Source organism: Apus apus, chromosome 2 (genome assembly GCF_020740795.1).
Source record: "Apus apus isolate bApuApu2 chromosome 2, bApuApu2.pri.cur, whole genome shotgun sequence".
NCBI lineage: Eukaryota > Metazoa > Chordata > Aves > Apodiformes > Apodidae > Apus > Apus apus.
Window position 1 is genome coordinate 89,128,657 of NC_067283.1, and position 23,871 is coordinate 89,152,527.

At 36.2% G+C, this 23,871-nt stretch overlaps 1 protein-coding gene across 7 annotated transcripts in view; it reads right to left on the bottom strand.

Moving 5' to 3' along the window:
* PTPN3 (protein tyrosine phosphatase non-receptor type 3) overlaps positions 1 to 23,871 on the bottom strand; it is a 125,141-nt gene that overhangs the window by 10,233 nt on the left and 91,037 nt on the right. For all 7 annotated transcript variants that reach the window (XM_051611339.1, XM_051611341.1, XM_051611338.1 and 4 more), the window contains 10 exons: positions 23,001 to 23,078; positions 21,950 to 22,006; positions 16,996 to 17,152; positions 15,116 to 15,282; positions 12,234 to 12,324; positions 11,901 to 11,962; positions 10,952 to 11,098; positions 8,645 to 8,773; positions 1,774 to 1,919; positions 978 to 1,113 (listed from right to left, as the gene is read on the bottom strand). In XM_051611339.1, the coding sequence (XP_051467299.1) occupies positions 978 to 1,113; positions 1,774 to 1,919; positions 8,645 to 8,773; positions 10,952 to 11,098; positions 11,901 to 11,962; positions 12,234 to 12,324; positions 15,116 to 15,282; positions 16,996 to 17,152; positions 21,950 to 22,006; positions 23,001 to 23,078 (1,170 nt within the window). The remainder of the gene's footprint in view (positions 1 to 977; positions 1,114 to 1,773; positions 1,920 to 8,644; positions 8,774 to 10,951; positions 11,099 to 11,900; positions 11,963 to 12,233; positions 12,325 to 15,115; positions 15,283 to 16,995; positions 17,153 to 21,949; positions 22,007 to 23,000; positions 23,079 to 23,871) is intronic.

Consider the following 23,871-nt stretch of genomic DNA (forward strand, 5'->3'; position numbering starts at 1 on the left):
TTGATAATGCAAGACTTTTCCCCCAACTAGTCAATCATAATGCTAACTCCTGCAATAATTAACCTATTAGTGGAAAGAGATTGTCTTCTCAAGTTACCTCCTTCTTCTGCTTGATTAAGTGGAAAACAAGACATTTTCTTTTGAAGATGAGAGACAGAAACACCCAATTTAACTGTTGACTTTGTGGGTGTAAACCTCTTTACTTCCATTTGTCATAGGGCATTTAGCTCTCTGAGTTGACTCACACTTCTGTCACTCAACCTCTACTCAAGAAAGTAGAGCACCCCAGCCTTCATCCATGGTGTCTGACATCAAGATGTTAATTTCCAAAGCTGACACAAAATTGCCATTATGATCTCAAATTGTCTTTGAAACTCTGTCGTAAAATCACCTTCTACTTTCATATTTCAGTTACTGGTACTACCCAGCTTCTCTTGAATTTAATTCCTGTCCTTTGCTTTTCCAAACTGGATTAGTGGCACAATTTAAAAAGATAAGTTTATTGTTCCTATTTCATTTCTATTCTTGAAGTGCCTCTTGAAGAGCCACTTCCTCCCTTCAAATCCTACAAATCCTTTAATTTTACCTCCAGTTTAATAACTTTCTATAAGGCTCTGTACTAAGAATGAAAAGCAAAAACTTCTAGCTTCTTGCTGAGAATTCAGAGAAAGGACCATAAACAGATGATTTGGGCAAGTCTGACTTTGTTCATTCTAAATACTTGCAAGATACAGAAATCAATAATCTTTTAATTGCAAGTTGAGAAATACTTATTAAAAAGTTAAATACACACCTTGCAAGCAAAGCAGCCACAAACGCACACCACATTATGTTAGACTACATGTAGGAAGCATGAAATGTAACGGCAACCGAAGACTCATACAATTAAATAACTTAGAAACTCTTATGATCTGATTTAAAAAGGGACAAGTGCAGTGTATGTATGCAGAAAATGAGGCTTCCTCTCCATCACTTACTGATGTTTGCACCATCATAGCTCGCTGGTCTCGCATTTTTCGTACAATATCAAGTGGATAAACAGGTTGGTTTCTTTCAATTAAGCACATGGCTGTTTCCATAGTGACCAATACACCAGTGCGACCAATTCCAGCACTGTGAAATGCAACAGAAAAGTCTATAAAATTAGGTTTTTGCAATACACTGTATTCATATCACAGTCTTAATAGCATGATGCTAAACATCCTTAGAAAGTACATGAAGATCTCAAAAAAATTCAGAGTGCAAAGCCTATCTTTAAAGCCACTTCAGTAATATTTCCTACGAATTATGACCCCAAAAAAGTGTATAAATAAAACTAAAAACTCACTTAAAGTAAAATAATTTTTAACACTTATAATTGCTTACAAATTTAATCGTACTGGTTTGGTATTTTTTACTAGAAAAAGTAAGAGGTAATTGATTGCTTTTTGACAGGCACTTAAAAGCAGAAAAAACTTTGCAGTTCTGCTCAAAATGAGGTTACAGTGGTGGCAGAGGATAAAAACAGAGAACAACTTACATTACAGATTATCAGTTCCATGATCACTATGTGATTAAGCCATTCCACCAAAAGGTTACAGGAGAAAGGGAGAGAAAAAACCTTGTCCTTTAGATACACCACCTGTGCTTGCCTCCAACAACGAACACTATTAGTGCAGTTTAACATTTTCCTCTAATTCAAAGACTCTCCAGTACTGCACACAAACTTTTCAAAGCAAATGCTTATTCTAAGGCTGAAAAAAATCTGTAACTGAAATTTTAAAACACAAGTACCTGCAGTGAACAAGGACCGGCTCATTCTCTACTCTCTTTGGCCTCATACAGGTCACAAACTCCAAGAAGTCCATGGAGTCATCAGGAACACCATGATCAGGCCAAGCAACATACTGGAGATGGGTGATGGTGTGTTGCTGTTCTGTCTAAAATACAGTAAGGTTTTTAAAAAGTGTTCAGTGTTATGGCTCCTGCATTGCTGTTTACTAGATACAAGGCATACTTTTCACACTAAGCACATTCTGCAGGTGCTGTAAGATGCATGACATAGAAAATCTGTCATTTTAAAATTCAGAAAGAAGTTTGAATGTATAATTCTTAGCAAGCATAAAAATCATAACATTTTCTAAATAAATGAGGCACCAGGTCTAATTTCTGTGACATGAACATATTTTTTGTTGTTTTGTTGTGTTTGGTTTTTTTAAATTTATTGACTGTTGACCTGTTATACCTTGATATCAATGACTGACCTGAGGTAAAACACAACAAGACTAACACAGACTTAACAGTATATAGTTTAGAACAGGATGGAAGAAAACAATTGAAAACAGCTGGAGAACTAGTCAGAACAACATCAAAGTAACAGCCTCTTGGAACTACACAATCACAGCTCAACAGGATGGTAATGAGACTACACATCCAGTACAGCATTAAGGAACGCTACGGTTGTTTAGTAGCTCAGTACTGCAAGGTGCACATAATCTGTTACTTACCTGCAGCACATTAGGTCTTCCCATTAAAAAAAAAAAGTAATGCCATTTTTCTCTCTTTCTGCTACCCATATCAATCTCAAAGTATAGCTGCAGATCTATTCTAAATATGCATGTCTGTGTAATTACACATTCAGTTATAATATAAAGATTTAGCCTGCAAGTTCTGCTAACTCTGGTTTATGTTAGAAAATGTTATATATATATTGTTCATACACATGTTTATTGTACAGATATGAATGATTTCTGTATGATGCAGAGAAGAACATTTTTCTTTATGGAAGCAATTTAGTTAAAAGATTCTGTTGTATGAAAAGCTCTTTTTCATTTCTAAAACCTAAAAAAAATGGTTTTACAAAAGTTCTTTCAGTTTAGCTCTTTGCTAACTTTGATTATGAAATCAATCAATCATCTTTGCCTTCAGATTGGGCTCAATTACCAGGTTAAAGATTTAGCCAATGATTACGGTGGGAAGAAAAAAACCTAAAGGCATTCCTGAGCTCTCTTGCATTATGCAGTGAGGATATCTCACTCTACAAACTGAGATGAGTCTTCACATTGCTCCTTTACCTCTTCCAATGTTTAGGAACAGTTACAGTGATAGCTGCATTTTACTGATGTCCATTGCTAGACTTAATAATAAATAACTCTCCTTCCTCACTGTATTAAGTCTATAAAAACTGGCCTTTCCCTAGTAGCCCATGCAATAATATCTTCATATAACGGTTTGGGTTGGAAGGGACCTTAAGGATCACCTAGTTCCAACGCCCCTGCATGGGCAGGGACACCTCCCACTACACCAGCTTGCTTAAAGTCCCATCCAACCGGGCCTTGAACACTTGCAGAGAGGGGGCAAATCCTAGTGATGCTAGTGACTTTAGGAGGCTTTTTCCCCCCCCTTTTCTCTTAAGTGCACAGCCACTGAAATATATAGCCTATTTCAAATATCTTCTACTGATTGCCTTCCTCTTCTACTTGAGGAAGTGGTTCTACTCCCAGGAAGCAGGCTAGTAAGATACAGAAGACAGAATAACTACTGCCTACATACCAAATAGAGTCCTAGGAAATAGTTTTATTTGAGTCAAAGTAATTGCGGAAATTTACAGTTGCCTCCAGGGACATGAATATAAACAACACAGCTCATTCTTCGCTTCTTAAAAGCAATCAGAGTAATCAAAGCCTGAGTAATCACTACTAAAAGGTCTAGCATAAGGCCCAAGTGGACAATGTAATCTAACTTTAATGTCCAAGCTTGCTGTAATACAAACTGCTTTGGGGTCTATCATCCAGTACATCAAAAGACCAGGATCCTGGCAAGAAAAAGCATGACCTTTTTCTATTCAGTTTTGCTGCCATTACATAGTTGAACTTGTCCAAATGATTACCTTTAAAATTTTCTGAAATGCCAAAGATTGAGAAACACAAAAACATGACAAGAAAATGTCATTAAAAAGTCCTCTTTTGTAAATCTATGTGTGCTTACTCAGAACCTTTTTAAAGGGGAAATGTGATAATGCAGCACTTACATGTAACAGTTTAAGATGATTATCTTAAATGAGAGACATTTGAATTACAGCATTTGGGTGAGACAAAGAGTTGATTCATTCTAAAATTACACACAAGAGTATTCAGTCACCTTCCATGTGCATCAAGATCTTGAAGCCACATACCATGGATAAGTGCCAGTGGCATACTAAGACACTCAAGAACCACCAACAATTATCTGCAGCATCAAAAGCCATTTTACAAGCTCAGAAAAGATGAAAGGGTTAACCATTAGTTTAAGTTATCAGTAATACAGGCTTGAATATATTGAGTTGCTTTTAAAAAAAGTTCATAGATGTTAAGTACAAGCATGTTACATAAGACTTCTTCAGAGTAAGAATACACTGTAAGAGCACACTGTTATATGCTCAATATCCCTACTACACTGGCTTTGTTGCATAATCAAGCTTAACAGTCCACATTATGACATAAGGAATTGTCTTAAATAATTGCCTCGATCTGGGTTGTTTATAAGGAGTAAAGCGGTGCTCACTCCTTATTCATTATAGCAATGGTATAACTCATCTTTAAAGGATTAAATTAAATCAACTTTTAAACATCTTCATATTTTTTTGTTTTGTTTTGTTAGAAGGATTTAGATTAGTTAATAAAAAAATCAGCTGGGAGAATTACAGGGCACTTTGGAAGTAACTAATGAGGTGTGGCAGCAACTAACATAAGATGTGGCAGAGTACAAAAAAGCACAAACAAAAATTTGCAAAATTACTCTTCTTCAAAGTTACGTAAATAATATGCTTCAGCAAGTACTGTCTCCACAGCCTTACTAAGTTTCATGGTCAGGTTCTAGTCACACTTAATTGAAAATAAGAAAAAAGCTTGTTTAAAGGCAGAGAAAACTGGAAAGCATGCAAAAAAAAATGTTGCAAGGCAATTATCTTAAAAGAAACTGAATAAAAGTTTGCTTCAGCCTTCATATGCTGTTTCTTCAATGATTGAAAAGAAATATTTATCTTGTTTTCTGAAATAGTGCAATGTGTGATGAACTTTGCACTCACACTACATGACTTCTCTCCTCTGGTCTGTTTGTTCTGGTCCCCAGTGTGTTCTGAAGGTTTTTTTAAAAATAACCAAAACCAAACCAAAAACAACCTCAAAAAAACAAACCGAGTGCTTGATATGCTTATCTTTCATTCTGCTATGGGATAGCTTTCAGTCTTGGTCTTGAAAAGGCAGGAAATTAATCCTTATTTCATTGCACAAGGCCTATGTTACAAATGTTTCAGATTTGAAGTCATTTGCTGATCTTCAGTAACAGGCAAAGAAGCACTGACTTAAATTGCTTCAGAAAAAGCCTTGTTTCTTGTTCCTCAAGTCTTCTGAACATGTATGAACAAAAGGCCAAGGGCACCATTTAATAAACTTCTCTTTGGAGCTATTTTCCCCTATAAAGGCACATTTGAAATCTGCAACTTAATTCACAGGAAACTTTTTCACAAATATGCCATTCCAACAGGAATCAAGTCCCTTGTGATTTTTGAAACTTTATCCATCTTACTATTAAAAGTTACTTGTCTTCATAAGGACCAGTCCAATGATGCTCACATTGGTTTAGAGAATAATAAAACCTTGGTATGAATTCAGAGGACTTTTAAGATATTCTTCCAAGAATACAACAATATCTGTGAGAGGAAGGTACCTATGAAGCTTTGCATAGTCTACTCAAACAAAAGATGCCTACAGAAGAATACAGTTGGTCACCTTTAAGAAAACAGTTGAAATGATACATGAAACCAGAAGATACCTTAGTGTTTCAGAGACTTCTTTTCCTATGTTTTAACAAGCTACAAAGGTTTTTCTTTCCATCTGAAATGCCAAATGATACAGAGCTACAAAGTATTAGGGTTATATTGTTACTGTATGGGACAGCTCAGTATTGAGTGTTTTGAGTGTAGCCACTTCAAGTGTACAAATAAACTTGCCCTCTGCAAAAAAACAAAACAAACACACAGAAAACCCAACAAATTGCCACAAAACCACATATCCACCTAGGAGTAGCTTTTGTCCCAGATGTAATCTATGCAAGTATATCCTTTGCAACAATGATCTTAACTGAAAGCTATCATGAGACAACTTACACTATTGAACACCCTTCTAACTTGCACATCTTGACAACATGTCTATTACTGCACATTTTATTTTCACACAACCTTCATCTCAAAAAGAGTAAACTTGTATTAAAAAAAACCCAAAAAACAAGACAAGCAACTGACTGATCCATTCTCAATAGGATTTCAACTTATTCCATGCTAGTAAATAGACAACTGAAGTGAAAACACATACTGGGTACAGTCACTGGTGAACTTACTCAAAAACTATCTCACAGTTTGAGTGACACTAACCAAGTATCAAGTTTATCACTTACAGATTAATTGGATGAAAAACAGAACCAAAAATCATGCTGCTCTCTGACTGGATGAAGTGCTAGAGCTTGGACATTAGGCCCAAACCACAGTTGACCTACAGATGAATCCTGTATGTTGTGTAGTTGTTAGTCTTTGTGCTAACTGGTATTGTGCTAAGTTGTAATTTTAAACATACCAATTATTTTACCACTCACAAACCACTTATGCTGATGCCAAACCGGATATTTTAGGGACTCCTGCATGATCTTGTGCAATTGACCACCAAAATACGGCTTATGCCGAGATATTTTAGGGAACCCTACCAACCATGTTCCAGGGGCTGGCCAAGCCCTAGTCTTGGCTGGTTAGGGGGTGGTACCACCAAATGTTTCTGCACAAAGAGACATACGCAGGTGTCGCGAGCCGATATTGGGGGGCTTGTTGCCCGTCCTTTCTGTCCCGTACCACACCTCTTAATTTGGTTTCAGCTGTCCTTGAGAAGCAAGTCTGTTTTAGTCCATTAGCTGGGAATAATCAGGAGAGGCCTTCGCTGGCTTAAAAGGCATTTTGCTTAGACTTATGTGGGGAAGAAAAGAACAGTTTCCCACAGCAAGTCATACTGACTTGCTAATTTGGTATTAGAAAGGCTGAATCCTCTTGCAGCAAACTTTGGAGACCTCACCTAGAAGTGGACACACTGCACCCACTCGTTTCCATTGGGAAACGAGTGTTTCCCAATTGCCGGGAAGGGCTCTCCAGACCCTCACTGCAACCAGGGCTCCCCAGCGACTGCGGACCTGGATGATGGTAACATATTAAATGCAACTGGTGATGCATCTTGCTGAATCACTATAGCTGTTCTTGTCTAGTAAAGATTAGATGCATTGCTGTGCTTTGCTTTGACTTTGCTACAGTATTCTAGCTGTGGTGTATTTGTCTTTAGCAGATATTGTGTATCTCTGTAGTGGTTCTTGTATCCTTTTTAACATCAGTCAGTAAAAACAAGCCAACTTAGCTAATCGGGTGTCTGTGTCCCTTGTGCTGACCCTGCCCATTTGGTAAAGCCTAATTTGGCAAAACAGGTGATTTCTCATAGCTAGAAACTGAAACACTGTAAACCATCCTAACTTAAAGACCTTTATATGCTGGCTTCTCACACATTTAAGACTCCAAAGGAAATTTTAATCATGTCAAAACAAATTTGGATGCACTGTCAAGTGACAGAATCAGTTACAAATCTATGAGACTAAAGGATTGGTCATCTTGCTGCAAGGACATAAATGAAATATAAGACTTTAAAACAGCTATTTCCTTTTCCTAACTAGTAGCAATTCTAGTAACAATAAAATCTACTTAACCATACACAAGTTTAAAAGATTGACTCATATTGGAACTGTAAACTAGCATTTGGTCAGCACACAGTGATTTCTTACACATGTATCTTATGGTAGTACAAACACTTCATCTTCTTAGAAAATACTAGTGACCATCAAATTTTGGAAAATAAATGAAGAGGGAAATATATGAGAAATGTAGAACAACTCACAATCAAAAGCCAAACTTCATCACCTGCCTTCAGGTTGTGGGAAGTTTAGATATGATCTGAACATAGGTTTCCCAGCACAAGCCACTGTGTGCAAGTATTCCATGTATTTAGATTTCTCTTTGCTTTATAACCCTAACATTAGTATAAAGTATTTACTGCTAAGGAACACAAGTACCTTACATAAATAGAGCACATTTCAACTTACACATTTAAGGATTTTTTTCTTTTTAAAAATCTGACTGAAGATGATGAAAAGGAGCTGGTGAGATTTTGTATCTTCTCTCAAAATGACACTACTGTGATTCACATCTTCATCAGCTATTCTAGCTGCAAGTGCCATTAACCAAGTGACCCATATTTCATCCTTAAAAGAGCACAGTTACTTGGAAAAAACTTACTGAAAATCAGAACACTTGTGAAGTCAGTGACTGCAAAACTGTTTATAGAAAATCTTTAAACTTCTTTATGAAGTTTATTACAGTATTTGTATAGCATAAAGTATTAATGTATTACAGAACTTAAAGTACATTTTGTAGAAGCTCTAAAGAAATAATCATACTCTGCTGACTCATACAATATATACATATTCTTTTAATACGTATATTGACACACAGATGCACATGCTCAGACACAGAGTCTGTATCTAGCTATCTACACATGGATTCATTCTACTTGTTTGGGGATAATTAAAGATAATTGGCATTTACCTCAACATTTGTGATCACCATTTCTCTGACAACATAAGCAATTGTACAGTCTTCTGAGTGGCATCTGACACGAAAGCTGCCATATTCCATTACATCTGGTGGATCAGGCCAATACTGATGACATTTGGTCTGTAAAGAAAATTAAACACACATCAAGACTGCATACAAGCACTTCTGTTCCCAGCCTCCCTTCCTATGCTATGGTTCAGGGAATTACAGGAGTATAAAATCTATTCTGCTTTGCTGGTGAGGTGTTTACATCCAATTTGGAAAATAACATGACAATATAGGCTAAATTCTCTATAAACTTTTGTTTTAGCAATTTATAATAAAAACTCAGGTAAATTTGATACCAGGTACTTTCTGTTTGGTGCTTACCTGCAATTGCTAAAATGACTTCTCAAGACATAATGTAGGAGGAGAAATAGATGGACTTATACCATCTTAAGAAGAAAAGTGTAGGGGAAGAATTTAAAACTAACCTCAGTCACCTAATAACAGGTTATAGCAAAGACAGAGGTACACTTTTCTTGAAAGTGAACAATGAAAGGACGAGGACAGTCAAGCACGGAAACAAGATGCCCTATGAGGGTGTGGAACCTCCATCCATGGAAACTTAACTGACATGACACTGTGCAACATGCATGAATGCTTTGAAGCTGCCCCTGCTTTGAGCAGAGAGGAGCAGACCAGATATCTTCACAGGTCCCTTCAACCCTAATTATTCTTAGACATTGAAGCCAGATTACGCTGGACTGCAAAAAGTAGTGCAAACCAGTCTGATCCCTATTATTCCAAAACTGCAGTCTCTCAGCTGAGGGACAGAGCAAGGCAGACTGTTTCTGGAGACCCTAAGAGCTTCTGCACAGAGAGAGGGAGCAGGAAAAGGAATACCCAGAAGTGTTGTCACCCCTTAACATGCACCCATCAGAAGCTCAGCATGCCTGGTACTTGTCAGACTGCTTCCACAAGAGTGGTTTCTCTTCTCTTCTTTGTGAAAGCAAGTTGTGAAGGCAATGAAGTGACCTCTAGGTATCTTCTAAAGATTGCTTCCTTAACTCAGGTATTCATTTTCAGGGCACTAGGACCTATGTGTTACTTCAGGTTTTGACAGGAATTCACAGAATGGGAAAAACCACCTTTCTTCCATTGATTGTATTTCATATTTTAAGGCAAAAATATTTTTAAAATACAGAATAATGCTTATGAACATTAGTAGCAAGAATAATACATAGAAAGTTATTGCAGGCATAATGATTAAAATTGCCCTTCACACTTTGTATGGAAAGCTCAGCTCAGAAACCAAAAGAACTGATGAACAGCTTCAGTAGATGTGTCATTTGTCAGAGTAATGCATATCTCTTTCCTATGTCAGATGTAAGACTGAAGACAGTGGTCTTCTCTTAAATGACTAATTACATCTAAATGCTAAAGCTACAGCAAAGGCTCAGAAACATACCTACTGATGATAGAGTAGACAAATTAACTAAAGCTGAAATAAAAACATTGGGAATACCAATTTGTTTGGTTTCCTTTGGAGCTAATAAAAATTATTATTAAAATGTATAGGAAGAGAACAGTGTTGCATTGTCCCTACTTACAATCTCAATCATTATGCTGTTTAGGACCTGAAATACTCTCTTACTTTCCAAAACCAGTGGTTTTGATTTAGATTCCAGATAAATTTGATTGTATATGATAGATCACATAGGAAACACAGATAAAGCCTACAGTGAAGGCATAAAAGAGTCATCATCTCCACCTGTTAAAAACCTCCACTGTTCAGTTTTCAGCTTCTAAAACTTCACAAAAAATCCCTTTATGTATATTAATAATCTAAAACCTTCATCTTTAAAACTACAAAGGACACATTAAATCCGAGTATAACAGAATATTTCAGGTATTGCTTTAATTTTCACTGTATTATTATGAACTTAATGGAGAGCTAGAGTATATTTAAACAGAATTGAGAGAATCATCAGAGCAATTCTAGGAAAGAACCTACAACATCAATTAAAGTAAGCAGGTTAAATTCTGAACACCAACATGCTAAAAATAGTAAGCACTACAATTGCAGACTTGTTTGAAGCCAGATTGAATGCTTTGTTCAACCTGCTCTATGTTTCCAGGTGTCTGCTGAATCACCAGGACAACAACTGGAACACAAGAGGCCAGCTCTCATGGGGGCCTTCAGAGAAATTAGAATAAGTTTGCCTATTTTAGGGTTATTTAATCAGAAGAATGGGGGAAAAAAAAGTTTAAAGGCACAGTACATTTCTTCAGCATACAAAGAACCTGGACACTCACCCGACCTCGTTCAGTGAGAGTTGTTAGCATGATAATCAGTGACAACTTGTGATCCCAGACTACTTGCCAGAAGTGTGCACATGTGTGTGGAAGAGGCCCCTGAGTAGCAATGTACCTGTTCACAATGCCCACAGAAGGAATCTCCATCTATAAAGAGAAAAAAGTTCCTATGTAAATTTTGCTCTCATTACTCAAGTACTATTTTTTCTTTAATTCAGCATTTCATTGAAACAGAGTTGAAGGAAGATTAAGGCAGCAAGCTAGGTAACAAGGCAATCAAGATTACAATTTCTTCAGTACAAAAATCTTTAAATATTTAATTTAAACCAGATGTATACTACAGATACTATAGTCCTTCCTGCTGAACTAGGAAGAGATGATTAATAGCAAAAATGTATTTGAAAACTTGAAATTGCAAAGCTTCCCAAATTTTTCTTTCTAAGGAATAATGGCAAGGTACATCAAAGGTACCCTAGCAAAAACTATTTATTGTCTGATACTAGGCACAGGAAGTTAATGGTTGATTCTGTGATTTACGTATTTAAATGACATATCTAACAAAACTTTTTTTTCCCCTCTTTTCCCTGTCTCACAGCCTCCACACTAAGTAGGGCAATCAGGGCTCTGGTTTATCTTTTGGATACTTCAGCTTAGTTCTAAGCTATAGGAGATAACCTCAGTATTTGCAGTCTACAGAGAGGTAGAAAAATTTTTACTGGTTAAATACCCTGCACATATCGCTGAGTGTACCACAAGCCTGCATCTACTATGTATCAGGATGGTCACTTGTTTCATGCGAGACAATCTTTTACATCATGAATCTTTACATATTTTAAATTTACAAATCCCCAAAATCTAAAATGTAAACCACTTATTACTTTAAAAGGCTAAATTCAGTTTGCTATTGTAATATAGAAAGTGGGCAGATGCAAGGCTCTATATGACTTACATTCACATAATTTGCATTAATGTAATCTTCATCTCCTTGCAATACTATCCGTGTGGCATCATCTGAACACAAAAAAAAAAAAAAAGAGGGAATCAGATTAGTAATTAAGGAGTGTGCTTCCCTTCTATTAAGTCAAAACACTGAGGAACTGCAGGCACAAAACCAACAGAATACAAACCAAAAGAGAGAACCTTCTGGAAAATAAACTGAACAAGTATACAAATTTGATTACATAGTGAAAACTTTCATCAAGAAGTTCAATACAACAGTTTCACGAGATATCATTTAGACAACAAAGCAAAAATAAGTAGAAAGCCTGTATTTAATACTCACAAGGTAGAACATCTTTGTATCTATTCTTGTCCATGTTCTGAGGTACCTTTGCACATGTAACAGCCAATCCTGGTTTCTTTCTATAAAGTTGCTGAAAGACAGAATGAGTAATGGTAAGATTTTGAGGGATGCAATTATGATATACACACAATAAACAGATTCACGTGAAAATACACAGACTGAAAAAAATATTCTCTCTTTAATCTTTTTCCTAACCATCTGCAAAATTCACCTGAGATTTTTGCAGTTCTTAAAATGACAAGAATTTCTGTTATTGCTAGTCCATCATAATCTCTAGAATAATTTATAGGGGGGAAAAAAAAGAGAGGAAGTTGTAAGTATCATTGATATCAATTATTTCCCTGCAAAGTTGCCTTTTTCTTATAAGACTGTGCCAGAAGAAACACAGAGGTTGATGGTGGAAGAAGTGAGCAATAAAAGACATTGGAAGAAAAAAACAACAGCTGTAGACTGATATTTTCTGGAATCAACTGTACTACAAACAAATGAACAACCAAACTTCTATTCTTGGACTAAAATCATCACACTAAATCCTGCAAGTACCTGGAAAAAAAACGTCAATGTATCAGAATCTCTTATCAAGTGACTCCCCTTTCTTTTGGGCCATCTCCCATCTTGCAAACTTTATCTGGAGTACATATAGGCATACAATTCTATAAGCAGAAATAAATTTTTAATTTCAAAATGCATTAAGTGCATCATACAGGACAAAAGGCACAGAGGGGAGGGGGAGCAACAACAACAAAAATCAAGAAATGCAATTACACAACTAGAGTTTCTCTGTATTAAACACACATGAAAAAAGTTACAACAGAGTTATTATCTTTGCTGTGCCAGAGTTATATAAGTGATACAATTCACTGAATACTTACCAAAGAGTTAATTGTATCTTACATGCTTAATGGGGATTTAGAATATGGTTCCATACATAAATTCAATTAAACAAATAGATGATAAATCCCCTACTTTGGTTGAGAGAAAAGGAACATGATACAAAAAGCTTATTCTACTGTGAGATTTACTGAATCCTGAGTATCACAGCTCACCACGTTTTCAACTTGAACAGCATAAACAAGCCATGTGAGAACAGAACTTGGTAATATAGGTAACAACTAAACAGGTTCCATCAGTTAAGACTCAAGTTCCATTTTACTAGAGCTAAGTTGCAATTTCTGCTTTTTTTCAAAGACAGAAACAATTTAAGTAAACAATTCTGGACTTCACTATTATTGCTTGACAAGAAGTCATTTGCCACTCACAGACTTCTCAAATTCCACTTAAGTGAAGGAAGATATTCTGGAAAAACCTAATTATTCATAGTCAACTGGCTAAACATTTACTATTTTTCTAATGCAAATGGAGAGTTTGAGAGCCACCAAAGCGGATGAGGTGACCCTGCAATTGTTTCTGATTCTCAAGATCACAGAACAATTAACTCAAAGAAAGGCAGTCACTAAACTATCCCCTAGTTTATCAGATTTCAAAAAGGTTTTGAGGTTTTTTTCTAACATCATTTATATCCCTTTATAAAAGCTGTCAGGAAAAAACTCAAAAAGGATCAAATATCCCACTAAGACTATGACAGGACCGTTGTGCACAAATTTAGTAAACAACTTTGAGATTTAACAAAGCATTGAAAGGCTAGTTCATACCTTTTGAGTTACCATTTCAATAGCCAACAGACTCATTCTTATTGCTGCACTGCTACCAGTGCTGTGGATTTGGGAAAGCAGCTATGAACCCTACTTTATATTCTCTTAAAGGAAAGGGGATCTTAACTCTCAGAAATCCAACCTCATTAAAGGAGAGGTTATGCAATAAGTAATACCACAACTCTTCAGTCACCACCATTAAATCTTAAGGCATTAAAAAAAACAAGAAGGGCAAAATTGTATTGCTGCTCTCTAAGTTTTCAGTGTCAGGAAGGATTACACCAGAACTCGACAATACAAAATTTATAAATCTTAACAACCAAGGTTTCTCCAAAGTAACAATAAATGTTTGGATCCAAAACAGCAAAACAAGGACAAACACACATACACTGTTCCCCCTTGCCATTAGAGAAGCAGCTAAATTATCTTTTGGAATGTTTTAAGCTAACACTGAAGGAACTAATTGAATAAAGTAAAAAACCATTATTAGTCAGTTTTCTAACACATTGAATGTGACAAACATTAATTCATTAATCTATACAGCCGTTATTTCAAGCTTCATTCCTATATACAGGGGAATCTCACCTATGAAATAATCTGCCCAAGAAGCAACCATCAGGTTTTTTAGATCAACAGGGAGAAACACTACAGAACTGAGTATTACAAGTCTCCAGCAAATGGAAATTAACATTCCAACCTTTCATATCAGCCTCTAAGAGAAGAAGATAAGGAATGATCAAGTTGCTCGTGTTATTCCATAAAAGAAGGTACTACATGAGAACTTGAAACCCTAACTTAAGGTATAAAAGATGTGATAGAAATGTCACTGAGCAGCACAGAAAAACACACCAAAACCTAAGTACAAGACTGATCTCTGTCAAAACCCCACTATTCTACGCAGTAAAATAATTAAGAAAAATAAAAATCTAGAGAGCTTAGGGTACTTGACCTAGAAACATGTTAATTAAAAACTAATTTTTCTCAGCAGCTGATGGTTTATGCAAGACTAATAAACCGAAGACTGGTAACTCAGTTTTCCATGTCCTAAGTAGTGAAGAGTGAAAGTGATGGGCAAGTCACATGTTTGCTCTCTTGAGATAAAGACTCAATGGGTGAAATGAGATTTCCAACCACTTAAGCCCTTACATTACTTGCTAGTCACAGCTATTGGTCTATGTTAATGACATTTGAGAGTTGAGCATCACCTACCTCAAACTGGATAAGGACTGTCCCACTTTCCAGCCCTTTCCTTAGCTGCTCCATAGACTCCTCCAGTGTATCACCACCATATTCAGAACAGATAGGAAGAATAGATTCTGGGAGATTGTGGGAATCAGCTTCATCTTCTGATTTAGGCTCCACAAACTGTTTAAGTACTGAAAGATGTATTGAAAATGAAAATCTGTTACATACTGCATGTGTTTCCAACACATTAAAATTTATCAGCTTGCAAGAACAACAGAATTTGCAAAGACCAGGCCTCAGGAAAGCAAACAGCAACGCAATTAAACATATTTCTTTAAGTACTATATTATTGTAGAAACTACTAAGATTAAAATGTCCTTATGACTTTTCAGAAAATTAAACTCCTTGAGGTGCCTATTTATGAAGGCAAAGAACTTGACTTCCAAAGACAAAAAGATTTTTGCTGCAACCTTGTCTTACAGAATAAAGTGCTGAAGAGGCTAATGAATCACAACATCCACCATGATAAAAAACAGTTTTGCCTAAAAAAGTTTAGAGCAGCATTAATGAAATATCTCAAAAGGAGCTTATGTAAATTTGGACCCTCAACAGCAAAACAAATACAATCATACTGTACTTCCTTGCCATTACAGAAGAAATTGAATTGCCTTCTCTAAGTTCGTATGCTAACATCAAAGAAACTAACAATAAATAAATAAAAATATTAGTCAGTTCTTTATGGCATTCCATGCCAACATGTTAAAGAACATGACAAACATTAATTAATTAATCAGCACAGTTCTGTCTCTGTTGTTCTCTGCAGTGATCAGAATGGCTCATACCTGAAAAATTTCAGAAAATGGGAAGCTGTTCACACTCATGCCTATACACAGGATTGCCATGGGGCCACAGGTTATCTTTAGTTAAGAGCAGAATTCTCTTATCTGCAAGTAGGAAGGGGACTAGAAAAATTAAGGGAAGACTAAATACTGCATAGAGCCAGTGGAAAGGCCTGCAATAACAGCAGCAGGACTGTTCAGCAGAAACAGGACCAAGAGCCCACCTGCTCTCCTAGAAACATGAGAAATTTTAAATAAAGTAAATACTACAGAAGTACATATAATTTAGGCAGTTTTATTCCCTCCTGTTTCCTAGTGATGCACAATCCCTTCAGATTTTTACATCCTCATGTAATCAGGAACTCTGTGCAAAGCCCATTATCATTCATGTCACGGCCTTACCATAGCCCTTAAGGAAAATAAATAAACTAGAAGTTTCACATCATCTGAAAGCTCTTGGGATTTGCATGTGTTTAAATAGGAAGGAAGAAAAACCAAACTGGGTGGGTTTCCCCATATTTTAAACATACAGGCTTAAGACCCCGTATATTTCATAGACTCTTTCCTGTTGCTGGCAGCAGTTGAGAAAGTAGCCAGCCCAGGTCAAGCTCAGTATTGTCACAAAATGCCCACTGTAAGAATGGAAAAAAAGAAAATAAGGAAAAAATTGAAGAAGCTTATTTGACTTTTTGAAATTTTATCATTGCACTGGGGAACGGTCCCTGGATGTTTGCAAACTTGCAACTGGTAATTTGTGAAACTATGCTATGTTTACAAAAAAAACCCACACCAAAACTCCTGCAAGGTACTATGTATTCTCATAGATTTTTAGACTCAAGAAAATAAGGAATTCTAAACTTGATAAATTCTCTGTTGCAGATGTAAGAGGCTGCAGAATTAGAAATATTTGTACTACTAATTCAAATGCAGGGGAATCTACTTCTTAGGATAGGCCTATTCCCAGTGCACCGGGAACACATTTATGTAAGCAGAAGAGGACATATCACCAAGCGCAAGAGCAACAGTCTTAAAAAACATTAAAAATTAAGAAATTAGCCCAGTTACCTTTCCTCCTGACCAAAAGCGCAAGCTCTCTCGTGTGAGATTCTCTGCTGGCTTTTATGAACATGACCACCTGGTCATGCGTGTGCTCTGAGATATCTCGGCCATTAATTAATACTATCTGATCACCTTCATTCAGTTTTGGAATGCATTTATCAGCCTGTTTCAAGACCAAAGAAACACATTAATGTCATTGCATCCAGTCATGTAAGCAGGAACACATGAGGATATTAAGTTCATCATGTAACCAAAGTCTTCAGATTTCTCCTGACGAGGCTTCATCTTCCATATCAGAAGTTCTAGCTAAGAATTCAGATCTAAAGTTGTCTTTCTTCCTTCAAAGCCTCTCAGTGAAGATTAGAAACTGTTCAAACAGCAGATTGATAGCTACAAAAAGAATTCGTATTCATCAAACGGCCATCATTGGATTGCCCTTAAAGATCTACCTTTCAGACTTCAAGCCTCAGCAACCACTGGTTACAGCCATTTGCAAAGGAATTTTTGGGAAAAGTGTTCTGGGTACATATAGCAGTATTCACTGCATAAAAACTGAAGCATGTTAAGTCCAAACATGATTCAGATGAACGTAAGTTAAGCAACATGACATTCCCCAGGCATGCACTTTTTAAAATGTAAATAAATCCATACACATTTCAGATTTTTGTTATTTATCAGATTCTTGTTTAGTGGATATAAAATGATATCTACAAATAGAGAACACTCTTCCTCACTTCAGTTACTGCAAGTTTTAACAAGAAGATGCAGTGAAGTACTCAACCTATGATGCTCAAGTACCCTGCATTTGTGACAAATTCTTTTGTTACCTGTGCTGCAGAGACCACTAAAACAAGGTTTCCCCATCTCACATGAAAACCTGCATTATGTCTTTTATTTGATACAGCAGCTTAGATTAACTGGTGGATCCTAGGGTTTGTCTGGCTTTCTGCTGTCCCACTTCCTAGTGTGCTTAGCTCTAAGTCCAGTGCAAAGCAATTCAAGGTATGACCAGAATGATGATGGTGATGGAGGGACTACAGCAGCTCTTGTATGAAGAAAGGCAAACTGAGCAGGGAGTGCTCAGTCTAGAGAAGAGAAAGCTCAGGGAGGATCTTGTTAATGTATATGTATATACACTTGTAGGGAAGGTGCAGAGAAGATAGAACTAGGCTCTCTCAGTAGTGTCCAGAAGCAGGACAAGAGGCAACGAGCACAAACTGAAACACAAGAAGCTTAATCTGAACATCAGGAAATGCTTTTTTTAATGTGAGGTTGACTGAGCACTAGAACAGGTTGCCCAGATGTGATGTGGAGTCTCCCCTGAGTATCCAAAAGCCATCTGGACATGGACCTGGGCAACTGGTTCTAGGTGACCCTAAAGCAGAGGGTTTGGACAAGATGACTTCCAGGTCCTCTCCAATCTTTGGTGATTCTGTAATATGAATGTGTGAGACTCTACAATATTTGAATGTCAAGTAGCATAACAATTCTATTTTCGTTGCTATCCTAATTTTTATTTTGTCTAGAAAGTACCCAGCTACACAAGAGTGATACACTTAGATATAGAATCCATTTCATTTGTTATATGAATGAGGCATAGGCCTCTAGTGTTACTCTATTCATAGCTGTTCCCTGTATTTCCTTAATGCCAGCACAGGTTCCTTAGACTTTACTCATCCAAAGTGATTAGCCCTATGAAGAAACCAACATCAACACCCCAAATGTGAACAAGATGTTCTAATTAGATCTGATCCTAAATTAAGTTTACCAGTGATGTACTAAGTAAAAACTAAGATGTTTACTAAGTAAAAAGTTGGAAGAGACAGAAAGGAGAAGAAAAAAACCCAAGAAAAAGAAAAGCAAGAACATGGACAACAAAAGAAACAAACAAAAAAATACAGACAAGGATATGAAGAAAAAAATAAACTGGCCACCAGCATCAGAGAATAGAGTGAAAGGAAACTTGAGACAGCTACTAGTGCTGCAGAATTGATACAGGACAATAGAAAGAAGATAGAAAAGAAAGGTGTATGCAAGAGGAAAAGATCTTGGGCAGAAAAACTGCTTAAAAAAATAAAAAAAAAGGAGTAGTTTCCTCCAACTTTTTTCCTAAAGAAATAAGACAATAAAGAATGATGATGAAGACTGACAAAGGTTAATAAAAAGCAACATATTTAAACAGAAAAATATCAGGAATTAGAAACAGCCATGATGTTCAACACTGACTTAACTTGGTATTCACAGCTCCTCAGAAACTTCCTTGCCGTATTTTGTACAAAAGCAAGACTGAAGAATGCAACTATGAATGACTGATTAATATAATCACTCTAAAATATTATTGTTTGAGACCTAAATTATTCTCTCTGAAACATAATTATTTGAAAATATGAATGATATAAAGACCACATGAGGTCAGTCTAGAAGATTCAAGAAGTCAACAAGAACATGGAGGGAATGGTTTCTGATCTCCTGTATTTGTCTATAATTTAGATTGCTTGGCTGGTTGCTGGCTATTACTCTTTATTACAAAAGGAGATTAATATCTTTGCCCAAAGAAACTTTGTTCATCATGTGACATGTTAATGCCTCAACTCTCTTACTTGAATCATCTGACCATAAAAAAAAATATATCTTGAAGGAGAATTAATTCCTTCCACATAAGCATAATCTGTAGATTTTTCAGATACTGAGCTTTTCCAGACAATTAATTATGTCAAAAGCTTCCTGTTCTATTGACACACCCAATGTTTCATTTTATGCTAATCATCTTGTTATTGCTCCAAGAAGCACACATGATTTTTTAACGACAAGCTCTATTAAATAAAACCATAATGACTTTTTTAGCCCCCCTAGGACATTAATATTGTTAATGAAAAAAAACAGTACAGAATTTTAGTTAAAAAAAAACCACAAAAAAAACAGACGTAGGAAGTGCTTGCTCTTTAGATTTAATGTCCTTTTAAAAGAACTGTAGGATATGAAAGGGAAAATACTGCCCTATTTTGCACAGTAGATCTGCTTCCCCTCCTCCACAAAAAAAACCTGTATCGTTTTGTAGGAAAGTGGGAAAAAGTGACCTACAAACCTGAGAAATAATCTTTACAAATATTATCAAACAGTACTCCTGAGGACAATTCAAAGGCTAATGAGTGAATCTAGAGCAAGTTAAAATAGCAGCAAGTACAAGGAAGGAAAGGCATAACTGAGCTAAAATAATGTAAAAATGCATTCCATAGATTGCTTAATTCGAACTTTCAAATATCAGCTACATTCCATTAAGCAGTCAAGAACAGGGGAAATTAGTTTATAAAACTGACTTAGTTTACTGAAAACAATATAATCAATGTTAACACTGCTGCACTCTGAAAAGAAGTATATTTTTTTCTTCTTGCTGGAACATTATGTGACTTCTATAACATTGCTGTTGAGTATGGATAACTGTTTCCAATTTTTCTTTATTCCTTGATAACTTGTTCATTTGGTGGTTTACAAGACTAGAGAGGTAAGTGGTCACTTGTATCTATGCTTATGTAACTGGAGACACTTAAATGAAGCATGTAAGTTAGAAGTCCAGTCCTTTTCCAATCCAAGTAAAAAACAAAGAAACAGAACAACACCCTCCAGAAGTAAATCTGAATCTTCCACAGGAAATCATTACCTCTGGAGAAGCATCTTTCGTTCTCCGATTGAGCCCGTTTGCCCTACATTAACCTCACTATTTCAAATCACCCTTAAGTAGTTTGCTAAATTGACCATGAAATGTTTGAAGGACTGTTTTAATATTACTCTGTGGATTTAAGTTATAATGATAATTTCCTAGTACTCTTTCATTCAAATAATTATTGTAGTTCACAAAGGAGTGCTGTGCACTGTGTAAGGCAAGCCACAAATCATAAATGCAACAAAAACAACTTTTCAAACAATGTGTTTTATCTTGATTTACATAATGACATTTAGATATCAGTTCTATGATAGAACAGAAGAGTCTACAAGATGCACAGAACATCAGATTTTTTGATTAAGTCAGCCATATTTCCTACCAAGTTTGCACCAAAATTATTGAGAGTTGGAAAAGAAGGTGAACGAGAAAAAATTGCGATAACATATGTTCTCACAAATTTATGTACTAATTATTTAGGAAAAAAATTACCAAAATGTTATATTACTATTATTATTTCAACATAATTTAATGGCTGTACTGATTCTGATGAATGTTCCACTTAATCCATAAATATTTCCATAAGCAAAAATCATGGAAAAAAAAGAACAGAACAAACACATTCTGCAGCCCCTCTCCCCCGCCAAGTACTCTCCCCATCATATAAATATTTTTAGCCCTAAAGATTTCCTCAGCCTGTTGTGGTTTGTCTATTTGGTAACTGTCAGCAGATATTTTCCTCAATTATGTGTACTCTCCTGACCACCCACAAAAATATTTTAACCACAGTACCCTTTGTCAAGGAGTTTCATAGGCCTATCTTATGTATGAAGCACTACTTCACTAAGCATGAGGAACCTGACGTACACTAAATTAATCTGGTAGGCCATAGCTGTTCTATGAGAATTTCCTGCTCACAGGACTCCTAATCTTGCAGATCTCTACTACACCTCCCTTACACAAGTTCTTTTTTTTTAGGCTGCAGGGCCCAGCCTACTTACTTCTTTAGTGAACACTGCTCCATACTTTCAGTCACTGTACTTCCCCCTCATCAAACATTTTCCAGTTCAAAATGCACTTTTCGAGATGACAGGGGAAAGCAAACATGCTTTCTACTGGTATCTGGTTTGGCCACTGCTTCCAGATCTAGTAATTTGTAGTTTAAGAAACAACTGGTCAAATCAACTTCTAAAGAGAACAGATCAGCTGCAACTTCATACTGGTCATGGGTTTCCAAATTCCTACGTGTATGGAATTCTGTGAGTGGTGGAGGAAGTAACAAAGTCTTAAGAATTTACTTACAGGTGATCCTGGAGTTATTCTTGATACCACTAATGGCATTTTCTGATCCACACCACCCTAGAGGAATGTCAAGTAAATAAGAACCATAAATATATCATTATAATAAGCATAAGCAGCCTTTAAAGTTAGTAGTAACTCATTTTTGTTTTTATACAAACTTAATGCTCTGTCATTATAAGCAAGGGTGGTAAGATTGAATTCATCAGTAAATGAGAGGGAGAGTGATAAGTCTTTAAATCTACCAATTTCCAGTAAACTAGATTCATTGTCTTTGCTTGCCCATATATTTTAAAAGCCAATAAACAGATCAAATGCAGCATTTATTCTAACCCTACCTTTCAAGCAAGCCTAATTCAACACTTGGACTTGCAAGGCGGGCAGTGTTCTTAGATGTTATGAACCTGCAAGGGATCAAGTAGGAACAAAGTCCCCAACAACTGTAGTCCCTAACTCTCTTTACATGATGTCCTATCACTGTCCCATCAATAAATGTCCAAGGTGAAAAGACCAAACTCTGCCCCTATTTGATACTATGACTATTTACACTACTCTATGTACTTAAATGGGAGTTTCCTTGAGGGAATGTCAAAAATTTACAACAGTAAATTATCAATAGTAATTTCCTTTTTCTTCATAAATTAATTTTCACCTTTTCAATAAGATTTTTTTAATGGACATACTAGGCTGCACAGAAAAAACAATATAATTTGTTTCATAACACAGAGGTCAAATTTTCTCTAAAAGATGGTGCCTTAAATTAGGCTTCCAAGTTCAGACGGAAGCAGTTAAATAAGCAGTCTGCTTTGGAAAAGTGCCATGCCCATAGCATATGCAACTAAAAACGACTGAATTAGTGGAGACTTATTTCTGTAAATGTTGCTTTAGCATTTAAGGATTAGGCTGCCACTTCTAAAAACTCTTGGTTGGTAAGAAATTCCTGTAGAATATAATGCTTTCTATAAAGCACTGCATTAAAAATGAAAAATAACCATGAAGTTAAAGCATTGTAACTCTATAAAGCACTTAGGGAACTAAGAGAATGCTGCTTTACCTTTAGATTAAATCCGAACTTCCCGTCTTCATCTGGTATGATACGCACCAGAAGTAGATCTCCCTCAATTAGGTCATTCTGCAATACATAGGAAAAAAAACCAAAAACTTTTCTACTTTTTAGAAGAAAAAGACAGCAAATTAGAAAACAGAGCAGCCAGATTTAGATGTGCTGGAACAAGAATACGTAAATCCATATTTTAAATGGGAAGAAGCTAAGGTTACAGAATATAGTCATGACTGTAACCTTTTAAATTGTAAAAATAGCAATGTACATAATAGCAAATACATTCTCTGCTTGTTCTGTCCTAACACTGACATCATAGATTTCTCAATTGATAGCTCCTATTAAAATTTTTAACATGTTGTCTTGACTAAAGCTGGCTTAGAAGGAAAAATATGTTAGGTGCAACACATTAGAATCAATTCTACTCTAAGAACTATGAAGTGACTACTTTTCCTCCAGTTTTTCTTCTGTAAATGAGTGCATTGCTATCTTCTGCAGGAGGATCCACAAGACAGAGGGATTAAAAACTGGCAGCAGCTATTGGCCAGGCAGGTTAGGAAGCTGTCCAGCACCACTCCGTGGAGCAGGCTGGAGAAAGGGAAGGAATGATCTGCTACTCTAGCCAGTGCAGAATTCAAAGGATGATGTTTAGCCATACTAAAGAGGAGATGCCTGAGATAAAGCAGAGTTATGCCTGTTACTAAGGCATCTTTCCTAGAAGAAATCAGAGTTAATCATGTAAGCATTTCCATTTCACTACGAACTTTCCCTGGAGATGCTTCTGGAAACCTGGACACTACAGAAATCAACGTAGTTGCCAGGGCTGCCTGTAATACTGTGTACACAATCTTGGATAAAACTGAGT